Source organism: Phalacrocorax carbo, chromosome 7, assembly GCF_963921805.1.
Source record: "Phalacrocorax carbo chromosome 7, bPhaCar2.1, whole genome shotgun sequence".
In the NCBI taxonomy this organism is placed as follows: domain Eukaryota; kingdom Metazoa; phylum Chordata; class Aves; order Suliformes; family Phalacrocoracidae; genus Phalacrocorax; species Phalacrocorax carbo.
In genome coordinates, this window is record NC_087519.1 from 20235348 (window position 1) to 20251608 (window position 16261).

General features: G+C 38.7%; 1 protein-coding gene across 10 annotated transcripts in view; it reads right to left on the bottom strand.

Annotated features, from left to right (window-relative positions):
• Positions 1–786: 786 nt before the first annotated feature.
• Positions 787–16261, bottom strand: part of HERC1 (HECT and RLD domain containing E3 ubiquitin protein ligase family member 1) — a 118270-nt gene continuing 102795 nt past the window's right edge. For all 10 annotated transcript variants that reach the window (XM_064456679.1, XM_064456678.1, XM_064456685.1 and 7 more), the window contains exons 64-78: positions 12743–12881; positions 12106–12287; positions 11201–11356; positions 10567–10689; positions 9887–9989; positions 9026–9195; positions 7504–7642; positions 7048–7217; positions 6463–6632; positions 6125–6290; positions 4738–4814; positions 4058–4310; positions 3674–3826; positions 2367–2672; positions 787–1456 (exon numbers count right to left, since the gene is read on the bottom strand). In XM_064456679.1, the coding sequence (XP_064312749.1) occupies positions 1271–1456; positions 2367–2672; positions 3674–3826; positions 4058–4310; positions 4738–4814; positions 6125–6290; positions 6463–6632; positions 7048–7217; positions 7504–7642; positions 9026–9195; positions 9887–9989; positions 10567–10689; positions 11201–11356; positions 12106–12287; positions 12743–12881 (2493 nt within the window). In that variant the 3' untranslated portion in view covers positions 787–1270. The remainder of the gene's footprint in view (positions 1457–2366; positions 2673–3673; positions 3827–4057; positions 4311–4737; positions 4815–6124; positions 6291–6462; positions 6633–7047; positions 7218–7503; positions 7643–9025; positions 9196–9886; positions 9990–10566; positions 10690–11200; positions 11357–12105; positions 12288–12742; positions 12882–16261) is intronic.

A 16261-nucleotide genomic window follows, 5' to 3' on the forward strand; every position in this document is an offset into this window, starting at 1 on the left:
AAATGTTCTCACTAGCCCTTTGGCCCCACAGCATCCTTACCAAGGAGTTCAGTGAGAATGAAGTTGGGGGAAAAATCAGGGCAGAGTAGCAGTGCCTCACCTAGGGACAGACTCCACCCTTTTCCTCAGCCCAGTTAAATCCTGGTCCTGAACACCAAGCAGTATTTGTGGTTTGACACAAATCATGTTTTGGATAGAGACACTGGGGAATTACCTGTTCTTCAGCACTTCCCTAAGACACAAACCAAAAAATTCTTTCTAGGGTACATTACTGTCCTAACCAAATATGAACATTACAGTGTAAGCCACACCCTGCTGCTCATAATACAGTCACAGCTATAAAATCTATGGCCTTGACTACCACCCTCTCACTTTCATTTTAATTTTTTTTGTACTCTGACCAGGAATCAACTACATCAACCTGTATATGCAAAAGGATTTATTTTTTTAATAAAAGACATAAAGGTTTCTGAGTCAAGGTGGAAGTATATTATTATTGTCAACCACTACTACTCTGGAGAAGAAAAATGTTTAAATAAAAATCAAGAAGGAATGAAGTACAATGTTAACTCGTATTGAAGTACGAGGAATAAGTAGTCATATACCTGAAAAAACAAATACCTCAAAGATATTAAGAATGCAGAGTATAGTACTACACATTAGTTTTGTTGAAGATAAACATTTAAAGATGCTTCAAATGTCTTGTCCTGTCTAAACACTATAATTTCCTGAGACAAAATATAAAAGTATGAAGACTGAGTAAACAAATCACAGTTCACAAATGCATACAAGCAACTGATTCTTGAATTTGCTTTATTTTTCTCTGCATAAGGAACCCTGCACAGGCAATTCAAATTAAAACAAAATAAATATGTGAATATTCATGTAAAACTGTCCTCGCTAATGAACAATTATACACAATGTACAACTCTTCATGTTCACTGGGAGGGCTTACAAATGTACTATTCCCAACAAAAATGCACCAAAATGTCTCCATGCAAACTTATCAAAAGTAACCAAAAAAGGAGAAAAAAAACTTAATGACAATACTTTTTTTGTTTTCTTTTTCCTTTTTTCTTTTTTACAATCACAAAAAAATAAAAACATCTAATTTTTATTACATTTAGAGTAACTAAAATGTGGCCACTGTCTATTAACATCTGGTTTTATGCTCCTAAAACATCTATGGTTACTGTAAAATTATGTCAATGATTAATTGGACTTAGGGCACTATTTGTAGTAAAAGGAAGATGATTTTGTTCACAGAATATTAATAATCTGTGTCTGAGCCCTCTGCATTGTCCACATTCCGTGAGAGCATGTAATTGTCCATATCTATAGACCTGCAATTATTGATTGCATAGCGCAAACGCTCTGCCATGATTAGTTGACTGGAGTAAGGTGGGAGCCTCAGTTGAAAGAAACAAGTCTGTGAGGTAGGCAAGCTGTCGTAAGGCTGTGGAAATGGATAAAAGGTGGGACACTGTTAAGTTGTGAATGAAGGAAAAACCGCAACATATCCATATTTCATTGCTCCCTCTGCTCCTTGCCTCTATCATTCAGCATGTTCACATTCTAGCTCAAAATTCATTTTAAGAAGCAGACTAGCCTCCCTTGTTTACATCACTTGTTTCACCCTTAAGTACGTGCAAAACTGCTGCTGTATCACCTGCTCTGTAAATAATTCGACCCACTAACAAAATTCAACTATGTGAAAAGTTGATTGCACTACTACTTAGCAGCCCGCTGGAAGACACCAAGCAACATCCAAATTACGTATCACAGTCTGCCTTAACATAAGGCAATTTGAGAGACACCTAACTAAAGATGACAGTCAAGCCACTCTTATCTTAGATTTTGCCAACTTTTTGATTCATGTAGTTGACAGAGAATGTGGCTTTCACTGCACAAAAACCAGAAGTAATGCCAAGTGAATGCATTCTGTATGTAAAGTAAGATACCGTAAACTCATTACAGTGGTTTTAAGATGTCTGAGTTCACTGCCGGTCACATGTTGCCACCTTCACAGATTTAAAACTTAAAAGAGTGAAAATTGTCAAATGAAAAAGGGATTGGAACAGAAAATGACTGTGGAAAAGTTACAATATAAGAAGGTTTGCTTCTTGTGCAAGAACTTGTCATGATCCTCAATCATATAACTGTAGTAAATGCACCAAATGAATTAAGATGCAATTCATGCAGTGTATGTACTTCTACACAATTAAAATGTTTGCTTTTAATGGCTCAGAGTGTATCCCATCCCATACTCTCTCTATAAATTTACAATTACAGGAACCTGTCTCCGATAGTCAAGGGACAGATTATAGGAATAAAAAAAAACCCAAAAACTGAAAACAGCATCTTACCCTATCAACCTTCATTATTTGGAATCGCTGAGAGATATCAGCTGTGTTGGCTGGCAATCGAGATCTTCCTGACACAAACCTCATGAAAAGGACTCTCTCTTCATTTGAAAATTCTTCAAGAGTATGCCAGAACCACTGTACTAGCTGATGCTGCTCATCAACTTCTCTGTATCGCACAACTTTCTTCAGAACTTCAACTGATATTTCTGGCATTCCACAGACCATTTGCTCCAACTGCTTGGCAGTCAGAAGGGACAACAAAGGAACTGGAACAATCCAAGACATTCCTTCTCTTACAGCAGCCACCTATCGCACAAAAAAGAGGACACTTGAAGTGCAATTGTCTTACCTCTGCCAGTTACCGTACCATCCAAATGCACGAGTAATATATCAGCTGAGAAATGGGATTAAAAGACAGAATTATAGAACTCATCTGCCAAATACAGCATCCCACACACACACACCCTGTAAAGGCTGTATCCTCTCTCAAAATCCTGGGGAATACCACAGGTATTTTTAATTGTAATTGCATATTAAAGAACATGTTTTGATACAGAACAGAAGAACTTCAGTAATTACAAGTTAGCAGCACAAATGATGATGGCTAAACCAAAAAACTGTGTATATACACTATATCTGAGCTGTAACAAAGTCATATTTGTAAGAAGTCCGTAGTTGTTCTAGAAGACCTAGGATTTGGTACCTCTGATCAGAGAGTTGCTTTTCTAATGCAGGTAATATCATGCATGCATCTGTATCTTGAGATAAAAGAATTCTTCTAGCATGTAATTAGTATACCACTTTCAAAACCTGCACTATACAAATGACAAAATAGACAAAAGTATGCAAATGGGTAAGTTACACTTCTCAAAACATATAATGAAACATTTGTAGCTTCTGTGCTAAAGCAGAAAAGAAATAGTTTTTAAGTTAAAAAACTATCAATAATATTTACTTCAGCTAGTCTCTGTGTTGCTATAATGTCTAATTACAGTACACAGCATGCACAATTGCAGGTTATTTTCTCAAGTGGGGCTGACTGCTGCAGTGGGGCTACTCTAATGAAAGAGAAGTTCTAATTTCTAATGCTCTTTTGCCGACTGAGGAATTACTAAGAAAAATAGGACTAATATAAAATAAAACCCCCAAACAGTTTGTGTGGGTGTGTGGGGGAAGCCACGGGGATCCAGGTGAGATGTAGAAAGCCAAGCTTTTCTTACACCCTAATAAACTGTAATAGAAATTTGTATGAATTAAAACCACTGCTTGCATTAACAACGGGGGTAGGGTCACAACGAGATTCTTACCTGACGGTCCATTTCATGGAGTCTGTACTCAATTGCCCTCTCCACATATTCTTTCCTGTTTGAAAAGGTAAGTGGGATACTGTTCCCTCCTGGGATTATGGGAACCATTTTACCATCAGCACTTTGGCCAACAAAAGAATCTAAAGGAATCATCTGTTATGCAAAACAGAAAAAGAATGTTCAGAGTAAATAACTCTCATGATTTAATATTTTACTATCACTCACCTAGAACCGTAATAAGATCACAAACTATTCCAAATGCATATGAAGTGCTTGCTACCCAATAATGGAGACACTCAGTTATATAAATACTGAAGTTAAGGTCAATCAGATTAAGTAACTGCTTCCCAAATAAACCTAAAAGCTTCACCTTTTATACCTTACCTCATGGAAATTTTCTTCAGTAATCCCACTGTCTTCAATGTGAAGAATGCTGTTGAGGGTCTGCACATAGAGCAGATCTACCTCCTCCAAATCCTCCAAGATGAGTGGGATACAACAAAGTTGCTTCCAGACCATTGGAGCCAAATGAAGATCTAATGGCTTTTTTGTACGAATAGCTACACCCATGAGAATGCCCAAGAACTTAAACTGCATCAGATGTTCATCTAAACATGCTGAAGGGTTAAAGAGAAACCTGAAAGAACAAAGACTCAGTGAAAATACTCTAGTATCGTTTCTATGCTACTTCATTAGAAGTAAAATACAAAACAGTTCTAATCACAGCACAGTAACTGCCAACACAATTGTCAGCAAGGGGAGTCCAAATGAGAAGACTACTGTTATCTTTAGCTGTTAAAATAATGGAGGCCAAGATAGGCAGAACTAATCCTGACCTAAAAGGTGGGCACTCTTGATATTGCTCAGAATTCTGCAATAAGCAATCCAGGCAGTTCATGTTAAAACCATGCCCTCTCCTCCACAATAAAGTAACATCACAACCTGATGGAAACAATGTACTAGAGACAATTATGAAGTCTCCTCATTGGTATAAAACAGTTAATAGAAAATTTTACTTTTCACCCACTAACATCTGCAATAAAAGCAAATCCTGGATAACTTACCTATCCCTATTGTATCCTACTTCCGCTGTAGCATTTGGGGAAGGAATAAGCAGGTCTACTATTCCAGTTTCCAGTTCCTTAAAAATCAACAATGAAAAAGCCTTCTTAGACACAGGGATAAGACACCTATTACTGAAATCTTATGACATTATAGCATTACAAGACAGAATATTCCATTATAGTGATGATTACTTCTTACAAATTAATGGATAGCATTCAAGAGAAAGTAAACATGGTAGGGATGATTTTTAGTAATAAAAACACGTTCATTTCAAGACCTGCCCTTATGTCAGACTGTAATTGTTTTTTTTACTGTGACTGCTCTGTGATACATTCCCCGTACCTGTTTCAGAAATACTCAGAAGCCATAAGCTAAACACCCTACTGCTGCAGCTTTTTCAAGAACTGAAAATGAAGTAATTATTTCTGTTCTGTACCCTCATCACACCTCATATTTAATGTAAACTGTCTAGGAAAGAACCCAAAAATTACTCCTGAAGTCCTTACCTGAAATCAACCCTTCTCTAGTCTTACAGACTTCAGAAACTCCAATAATAAATGGAGTTCTTCAGTTTCTTCCATCCTGTATCCTAACTCTAACTCCAATGCCAGCTCCAGCACTATCCATAGCTGTTGCCCTGCCCCAGACTAAGCAGATACACTACTTATCCTTACTGATCCTCATTCTTTGGGTTTTGAGGCTCCTGGAAGATTAGGAAACAACCAAACTTCTCCAGCCAGCATTGTCTTGAATTCTTCTCCTGGCTACAATCATAGTTGTATCACAGGGCTGAGACACACCTTTAAAATTGTAAGCAGTACACATTAGCATTGCCCAGCTTTATCTTAGTCCTGGGAGCCTGAAGCCTTCACTTTCCAAGTGAATTTGAAAAGACAGCTATGTTGACAATACCAACAATATCCTGGTTACAGACAGGCAAAAACGTGCACTATATCCTACTGATCTCCTTTCCAGCACTGAACCTGAGTATGTATGTATGAGAAACACCTGCCTGAGGTGTTTCTGTATTGTATGCACAGAATGCACTGTAACCACGGAATACAGTACAACTTCTTTTATAGAAGGTATTGGCTGGACAGAATGGGGGGCTGCAAAATGTTCTCATAATGTGTAGAGGCCATCTCAGAATTCCAAGGGGCCTACTGTAATACTAGTTATAGTGCGGCCTTATGGCATCTCCTTGTCCCTGAGGATAAAGAAGTCTTGCTAGATTGCACCATCCCTAAGTAGGCAGCAATAGTGAGTGGCTCATGACTGAAGAACAAGTATTTGCTAAGCTGCAAAAAGGAAATTTGAAAGATAATAAAAGACACCAGAGAGAACAAAAGCTCTACTTGGACATTTTGAACTAACAGAATTTCATACCTGACACATTTCTGTAATAGTGTCATCAAACACTCCACCTGCATCATCAGCTCCTTCTCCAACCAGTTTCACTTTCCAGGCACGGGAAGGTAGGCGAAGGTCTGATGCATTCAGCTTTACCACTTGTCTTGCTATCTGTACAAAAATGGGCTTGCATTTCCTACCTCTTTTTAAAAAAAAAAAAAAAAAAAAGCCAATGTAACTTATAAACACGTAAAGGCTACTGAAGTTACTAACAAAGTTGTACAGAGAGCTCAGTTTGCCAAAATATATGGAAAATGTGTGAATGTCAGTATTTGTTTAAGGTCTAATACAATGCCTGTGAAAACAATACTGACCTGGTTGATATTCTCTTCACAGTAATCTGTGGCCCATAGTTTTTTCCCTGAACCATAGTTTTTCCTATAGATCGTACCATGGGGAGCGTGTATACTCGTGGTGCTAGCAGGGGCCTTAGCTGTCCTTGAACTATTCCCCATGTTCCAGCATTGTAATGAGATGTACTGTTCTGCAGTAAAGCGGTATGAGAATAAACGTATTAATAAAAGATGTTAATTCCATTCTTTACAGAATAAAAGCCTTCATAATAATCACTAGCATTTCAATGTTTCAGGAAATAGACAGGTTAGTTTTTAGCTTTGAGGCTAGTAAGCTTTTGGAAACTGAAACACAGACATGTCAATGTTAGCATAGGCAAAGATATAGATATCTTAGCATATATATCTTAGCATAGGCAAAGATATATAACAATACTTTGACAAAGTTTGGTTTAATCCAGAGTTATATATTTTTAAAAAATTTATTATAAAAAAACCCTATAGAACCTATTACTAAGTTCCATATTGATCTGGTCAGAAACTCTCTAGTGACACGGCATAACACAACATAGCTAAGCTAGTTTTTTTTTTAAAATGGAATTTTACCTGGTTATTGGGACTGAGGTTAAGTAATCTCCATGAAGAATACATGAGGTCAGAAAAATGGTACAGCAGTCTGAGCCTTGCTCGTACTGTATGAATGCTCACTTCTTTCAGTGCCCCATACTGTGGTGGAATGGCATCAGGTAAACCAAGCTGTAAAGGCACTGAAACACCTACCAGAGAAAAAGAAAAAAAAGCATTCTTTCATAAAGGGTATCTGTACTGCTTTGGCTGGGAGGGAGTTAATTTTCTTTGCAGCAGCTTATGCGGTGCTTAGCTGCCTACTGGAGTTAAACCATGACAGTGGCAAAATTAAGAGACGAAGAGCATTTGAAAACCTGCATCGATATAAAACAAAACATGTTTTGTCCCAAATGTTCAAAAGTTCTTGTTGCACTCATCCCCCAGGAAACACAAAGACTAAATCAAACGTCTGTACAAACTATCTCAGGTCTTTACCTGGAGCTCTTGGTGGAACAGGGGGAGCTGTCCAGGCAGCACTGTGGCAACGTCCTGCTGAAATCTGTCGAACATTCTTTCCTTGCAGGACTGTTATTAGGGTTGGTTCTCTGACATGGTTGGTATGGCCCAGTCCAAGCTGACAATTTGTAACAGATGTGAAAGGGACAAATAAGAATCAACAACTGATGATACTTCTAGAACTCTCTAAGCAAAAACTCAGAGTGAATGGTAAAAAATGGTATTAATCTACAGCTTATACTGGGATAAAAAGTATTTACAGTATGTATCTTTTATTATGTTAGCATTTACCTTTTATTTTCAATAGAATATTGCATCCATATTTAATGGGAGTAGCAGATCTAGGTGTCAAAATGACCTTAAAATATTTAGAAATTTTTTGCCAGCTCTTTTGCAGATGGAGGAACTAATCTATGCTGCTAAATCATCTATGTCGCACAGTCTCTCTCATGCATAATCAACATAGCTCATATGTCTCTTCTGTGCCATTTAAATACCATTTTTCTTCTTACACGCAAATTCCTACAATATTTTATGAAAACACAATTTGTGTAAAGAGAAAGTTTACTGAAGCTGTTCTGACTTTTTACTGACAGTTTCATGTCCTATTCTAAAAGTGAAAATTTCATATTATAAGAGTATAAATTTTTTTTATCACTTCATATAAAATGAAGTTTTTCCACGGCAAGGAAAATCATATAAAACAGGCCATCGGAATGAAGTTTCTCTGAATTTTTTCCCCTGACAACTTTTTCTCCTTGAGAAACACAAAGCAAGTACCCTATTTAAAAAACCCAAAAAACCAAAGAGGTTTCTCTCAGAAATTATTCTAAACAGCTTGCTCAACAGCCCTTCTCAAAAACTTAATTCTGAAATACCAGAGGACTAACTTTGCCCAAACTTCCTGAAACATCAACAGCCAATATCAAGAGGCTCTTATACTTGTAGCATGCGAAATTGTCAAAGCTGGAGTCCTTTCAAAAATTTGAGTTATACATGGGGTGAGGGAGAAAATGGACTTTTAAGGGCAGGGATAAGTAAGATTAGGGTGCCAAAGAAAAGGGAGAATTTATAATTTACTAATTTTTTTCCTGACTTAAAAAAATTACTCTAAAAAAATCAATTTATATTTTCTTTATGAGAAGCACCTAAATGGGTTCACAAATCTGATTAATATCAACCATAAATGTTGTGCTGTTGATAAAATTGATGAATGCTCAAGAATTAGGTAAAAATTTGTAATTTTTTTAAAAACAAAAGCTTCAATGAGAATATTTTGGGTAGAATGTTTTCAGTGCTTTCCCAAACTACTACCATATAAACGCATAGGAAATAAAAAAAGAAAATAATGGAAATGCTTAAAATGTTATTATGGCTGAGGGGCAGAAGGAGAACAAAAAGAAAAGCTTCTTTCCCACCAAAATAAAGATATTCCAACCACATCTATAAAGGGCTATTGTAGCCTTATAAAGGTTAGACATAAACAGGGAATAGTACATACCTGCCCTTCAGAGTTGCTACCCCAAGCATATACGTCCCCTGTAGATGACAAAGCTAGTGTATGCTCTGCTCCTACAGCTATGTCTTCGATGAAGATTCCTGACAGGACTGGAACTTGTTGGGGTCTGTTGTGATTTCGAGCTCGACCTTCTGGCAAACCTATCAGGCGATCTAAAATTGCAAATACATGTCAATGTAAAGAACATTAAAAAGTTAATTTTACTTGCAGGCAGAAGTCAGGGAGGGACAAAAAGCAATTCTACATACTTTTGGAACTGGGACACAAGTGCAGCTGGTTAGAGAGAAATCTAGTGTACATTTCCTACAAAACAGTGCTTCCTACAGTGCTCATTAATATTACTAAAGCTGTTATTTTCACTTTAAGTCAGAAACAAGATCAAATTCTATTAAAACAAGACTTCTAGATCTATCATTTTGTAATACATATGAATTAATTGACTTGGTAAGTTTAAACACATTTAATTCAGAGCACTTGGAAGTTCTCCTGTCCAGATTTTTAAACAACTTGTGTAGGCATTTGCTTTATTGGACAAAGTAAACTTTTAAGTAACCCCATGTTTTCGGATACGTGAAATTCAATTAAATTTTAGGAAAACACTCTTCAAAAAGTAGATTAGTAAACTGAAAGGCTATCCTGAGATCAAACTAAATAGAGCTACAAATCTGGATTTTAGGCCTATGTTAAAATTGCATTGTTGATATTCCAAAATTCAGATTTGGTTAGCACAAAACTAAAAGTCAGCATTAGGTCAACCTTACAAATGTGTCTGAATAGTCTTCCTTTCACTTGCAATACACACAAACCTATAGATGGAAAGGTCCAAACAGAAGATTGTCATACCTTGTCCAAAAGTATACACATGACCATCTTTTGTCAGTGCAACAGAGAATTGGGTTCCACAGGCAACTTTTTTAATTCCAATTCCACAAAGAATATCCACTTTCTAAGGGGTAAGTGAAAGGAAAAAGAGCTATGGTATTATGATGATATAAATAGAAAGCAAACATTACTTCAATCTGTAACTCCTGCTTCCAAAAAGAAATCTTATAATTCCCACTATGCAATGCATACATTGTAGAATTACTCTAATTAATGCTTGTAAATCAACACAGGAAACTGAGACACAGTTTTTAATGGAACTAACAACTTATTCTACGTACGAGGATTCTAAATACCTTTTATTTACTAGGAGTGAGTGGGGAGTGGTATGGGAAGCAGGTGAGTGTGTGAACAACCCTCCCCCCAGATTCCAATATAAGAAAGTTATATTCTTTAAGTTAATCCTAAGATTTTCACTATTAGTATCGCCACTGAGATGAAGTCACTATTATTTACGTGAAATCCTTCAAAGTATCAGGCCCAGCATAAGGTATCATCAGAATTATTTATGGTAGATGGTATTAAAAGAGGATAGTGGGTGGAATTAATCTAACTTCTGCAAATCACATTCTGAACACAGTTTAACACGTTTAATACCACTGAAAATTTATGCAAAGAACAATTTCTCTATGAATTCTAACCTGCGGTGAGGATTTTGCAGTAGAATTTCCCAAACCAAGTTTACCATAATCTCCATCTCCAAAAGCCCAAACCATTGAGCCATCTGTTGACACAGCTACAGTATGATTGAGTCCACAGGCCACCTGGTTGAGAGAAGTATGTTCATACTACAGTTTTTACTAACTCACTACTAACTCACTAACCCCAACTACCTTTAAGAAAAAAAAATGTTTTAAAAAATAAGTATCTTTTTAAAACCATTAAAACCTCCATTGCTTAGCATAGTGCTTTAAAGACATTTAGGACCACAGCAGTATTTTTTAGGTATTTGCTTCCTCTCAGCTCCTAGAACCAAAGGATAGTATTATGCTACACATGCTCATTGTTTAAGAATACAAAATAGCTCATGAATTCATGCTTTAAAAAGCCCAAATCTCGAAATGTTAAAATGTTAAAAAACATGGGTAGTTTTGCAGAAAGAGGATCAAGAGAGTCAGGAAAGTAATTATTTAAAAAATTATGCACAGTCAAATTCTGACATCAGCTATCATAATAAAAATAAAAGCCAAGGTTAAAAAAACCCCAGAACACTCAAATATGTTGAAAATATCAGCTTTAAACAAAGATATGTTGCTAGTTTTAGATAAACCATGCCTGTCCAATCTGGTAACCTTCCAGCGCCGTCACTCTTTCTGGAAGTTTCTTATTGGAAGTATTTCCAAGTCCTAATCGACCGTAATCACCATTGCCAAATGTAAAAAGTTTGCCATCTGCTGTCACGACAGCTGAGTGTTTGAAGCCACATGACATCTGGAAGCAAAACAAATGTAATTGTTACATACATTTTAAATTTTCGGGGAAAATATGTATTAGCTATTACACATAAATATGTGACAACTTTGCCTCCCCTAAACTATATTCATTTCTTAAAGAGCTACAATACAGGTATTTTAGTATTAATGATTTCTCCAACAATCAATCTCTTATTCTTCTCATCATAATACTGAGGAGGAGGACGGGCAGGTATTTGCATAAAGAAAGCTTTCAGGTGCTTTATTTATTTATTTTTACCGACTACTGTTTTCTGCAAACAGATTGCTTTTGTTGTATGAATATTCTACATTTTTATAAAGAAACCTCCAGTCAAAGCCAAGTATGTTTTTATATATTGTTATCATGCACACTTAGTACTTAGGAGGAGGTCTCGGTGACTAGTTTTGTAGGTCATAGACACCTGACAAGGACCAATGGAAACTTCTAAATTGTGTCTGTATTTTGACAATCTTTTGATCATCCCTCTCTTCCATGGTCTTTCTAATTTTTAGTCTTCTCCATTAACAACTGTCAATTAACATCACACACCAACAATGTGCTCTGTTATAATAATATCCTTCAACTGGAAATAAACAACTTGGTTCATAAGCTCAGAGAAGTAAAAAGTTGCCTGTTTTCATTCCATATATGATTTCAAACTGTCAGGACTGACAACAGTTGTGGAACATTCCTAGCACTAGGTTACCATGCCTGCAGTTTGTAGGAGACAAAAAGTATTTTGGAACCTGCACTACTTCTTCTCCTTGCAGAGCCTCTATTTGTCTAGGCCTGCGCTGTCTGTCACTGTTCCCATGTCCCAGTTTGCCATAATCTCCATCTCCCCAGCTGAAGACTTCCCCACTTTCTGTTAAAGCCATGGAATGTCCATCAGAACCACAAGAGGTCACCAGTTGTGTTACAACAAAACCTGTTGAAGAAAAATGAGAAAACAGAATTCAGAATAAATTATAATAAACCCTTAATATACATTTATCCAAGTGCCCGTAGTGGTAGTCAATTAAGTCTGGGGAACAGAACCAACCACAGTGGCAGTCTTCTTGTTATAGCAATTTATTTATTTTTATTTTGAACAAAACCTTTGTCTTCTCATGTAAAACCTATGCTTCTGGCCTGCCAATAGTTTTGAAATTAAATGTTCTTATCTTGAGCAAACACTTTTTCGTGAAGCCTTCTTAAAATTAAGGAATTGTAACGTATTACTAATTAGAAATAAACATCTAATTTATTTGTTCAATTTTTTAATGAAAGACTATGATATTTTAAGGTGTAAATCTGCAAAAATACCATCAAGACAAATCATTAACTACCAAAATGCTTACGTGTGCTTTATCAATTGACTTATTACAAATGCAACAATCTTACCTTGCAGTGCTGAAATGACCGTTAATACATGTAGATCATCAGAATTTCCTTGTCCCAGTCGTCCATAGCTCCCTTCTCCGCAAGCCAAAACTGTGCCATTAGCTTGAATGACGAAAGTACAATTCTGACCACAAACAACCTAGTTTAGAAAGACATAAAGGAGTTTTAATTATTTTTGTGTTAGATGCAGCAATGCTGTAATATCTGTATTACAATGTACAATCTTCCTTTTAAATTTTTCTTTGTAATTATATCAAGAAAACAGACCCTTTTGTCACACTGCAAATCCCTGTGTGACAACCCACATCAGACTTCACTCATCCCATGTCTGACAAAGTTTTGTTACCCAATCACATCATAATAAAGATTACTTCACTGAAACTTGCTACTAGTTTTGGCAAACCTTTTTCCAGTGAGAGAAATCACAATATACTCCTACCTGAGATTTAGTTTTGATGTTTCCATACTGAGTATCAGTTATTTTGGAAAACAAAATTGGCACATGTATTACATTAAACTGTGCAGGTATTTTCAAATCATGCTCATATCAACCAATTTTTTTGGTCAGATTTCAGTGGCTTCTTGGCTTGAATTTGTCAAGTCATTAAAGACTTCCTCTTTAGTAAAAATACTTGGTTTTGGGGTACTTTATAGTAAATTCAAACAACAAACTGAAAAGTCATTTAGAGAGAAATTTGGTTTTCTTGGGAAAGCAAGTGAAAAATATTGGTGCCCAAGTTATCTTCTCCTCCATATTACCTATTGGAGAAAAATGGACAACTAGAAATAGGTGAATACTGCAAATCAACTCTTGGTTACGTGGCTGATGCTGAAGCGAGGGTTTTAGCTTTTATGACAATGGGACTTTCTTCAACAACCATAGGCTGCTAGGGAGGGATGGAATCCACCTGTCTGGAAGGGGCAAGGGAATCTTTGGCAGCAGGCTGGCCAACCTGGTGAGGAGGGCTTTAAACTGAAGGACTTGGAGGCAGGGGCCAAAGTGGCAATGCTAATGCTATCACATACAATGGGGGAATAAGACAGGCCAACCAGAGCAATGATAAAGGTGCCTTACCTGCCCCACGAGATGACAATCAGAAAACCAACCACCTCAAGGTTGTGCGTGGCTATAGTGGGTCCATGTGCACCCCTCCGGGAAAACCTGTATGTTCAGTTACCTCTCCAAAATGCCTGTACACGAACGCATACAGCATGGGGAATAAACAGGAGGAACCAGATATCTGTGTGCGGTCACAGGGCCATCATCTCATTGCAATCACAGAGATGGTGGGATAGCTCACATGGCTGGAATGCTGTCATGGATGACTACAGGCTTTTCAGGAAAGACAGACCAGCAAGGCGAGGTGGGGGAGTTGCTCTTCATGTGAGGGAGCAACTGGAATGCGTCAAGCTCTGCCTAGGGGTAGAGGAAGAATGAGCTGAGAGCTTATGGGTAAAAATTAAGGGACAGCCAAATATAGGTGACATTGTTGTGGGCATTTGTTACAGGGCATCTGATCAGGAAGAGGAAGTCAACAAGGCCTCCTACAGACAGCTGGAAGTAGCCTCACAATCACAGCCCCTGGTCCTCATGGGGGACTTCAACCACCCTGATATTTGCTGGAAAAGCAACACGGCAAGGTGTGCACAATCCAAGAGGTTCCTGTAGAGCATCGAGGACAACTTTATGATGCAAGTGGTGGAGGAGCCAACAAGGCGAGATGTGCTGCTGGACCTTATATTAACAAGCAAAAAAGGTCTGTGTGAGAATGCGAGGGTTGGGGGTAGCCTTGGCTGCAGTGACCATGAGACAGTGGAGTTCAGGATCCTGCATGGTAGAAGCAGTGTGACAAACAGGATTACAACCCTGAACTTCAGGAGAGCTAACTTCGGCCTCTTCAAAGACCTGCTTGGAGGAAACCCATGGGTTAGGGCTCTAGAAGGCAGCGGGATCCAAGAGAGTTTGAGTGGTATTCAAGGACCACTTCCTCCAAGCTCAAGATCGGTGCATCCCTGTGAGGAAGAAGTCAAGCAAAGGAGCCAGGAGACCCATGCGGATGAGCAAAGAGCTTCTAGAAAAACTCAAATGGAAGAAGGAGGTTCACAGTATGTGGCAAAAGGGACTGGCCACTTGGGACAAATATAGGGATGCTGTCAGGGTATGCAGTGATGCAACAAGGGAGGCGGAGGCCTGCTTGGAATTAAATCTGGCAAGAGATGTCAAAGATAACAAGAAGGGCTTCTTCAAATACGCCAGCAGTAAAAGAAAGACTGGGGATACAGTGGACCCACTGCTGAATGAGATGGGTGCCCTGGTGATGCAGGATGGAGAGAAGGCAGAGTTACTGAATGCATTCTTTGCTTCAGTCTTTACTGCTAAGGCTGGCCCTCAGACACCTCAGTCCCCAGAGGTGAGACAGAAAATCTGGAAAAAAGAAAACTTGCCCTTGGTTGAAGAGGATTGGGACAGAGATCTCCTATGCAAACTGCATCCTCACAAATCCACGGGCCCTGATGGGATGCACCCATGAGTGCTGAAGAAGCTGGTGGATGTTCTTGCTGAGCCACTCTCCATCATCTTTGAGAGGTCATAGAGGAGAGGAGAGGTGCCCAAGGGCTGGAGGGTAGCCAGTGTCGCTCCAGTCTTAAAAAGGGCAAGAAGGAGGACCTGGGAAACTATAGGACAGTCAGCCTTACCTCCATCCCCAGAAAGGTGATGGAGCAGTTCATCCTGGAGGTCATCTCTAGGCATGTACAGGAAAAGAAGGCTGTCAGAAGTAGGCAACATGGATTCACCAAGGGGAGATCATGCTTGACCAACCTGATAGCATTCTACGATGGCATGACTGGCTGGGTAGGTGAAGGGAGAGCAGTGGACATTGTTTACTTCAACTTCAGCAAGGCTTTTGACACTGTCTCCCATAACATCCTCATAGGAAGTTTAGAAAGTGTGGGCTGCATGAGTGGACAGTGAGGTGCACAGAAAACTGGCTGAAGTGCAGAGCTTAGTGGGTCGTGATCAACAGCACAGGGTCTGGTTACAGACCTGTAACGAGTGCTGCTCCCCAGGGGTCTGTGCTGGGTCCAGTCCTGTTCAGTATATTCATCAATGACCCAGACAATGGGAAGGAGTGTAACCGCAGCAAGTTCACTGACAATACCAAGCTGGGAGGAGTGGCTGATATGCCGGAAGCCTGTGCTGCCATCCAACGACACCTGGACAGGCTGGAAAGCTGGGCTGAGGGGAACATCATGAAATTCAACAAGAGCAAGCGCAAGGTCCTGCACCTGGGGAGGAGCGACCCCACTCACCAGTACAGGTTGGGGCCTGACCTGCTGGAAAGTGGCTCTGTTGAGAAGGACGTGGGAGTGCTGGTGGACAGCAAGGTGACCATAAGCCAGCAATGGGCCCTTGTGGCCAAAAAAGGCCAACGGTATTCTGGGCTGTATTAAAAGGAGTGTGGCCCGCACGTCGAGGAAGGTTATCCTCCCCCTCTGCTCTGCCCTAAATGTGGTCTC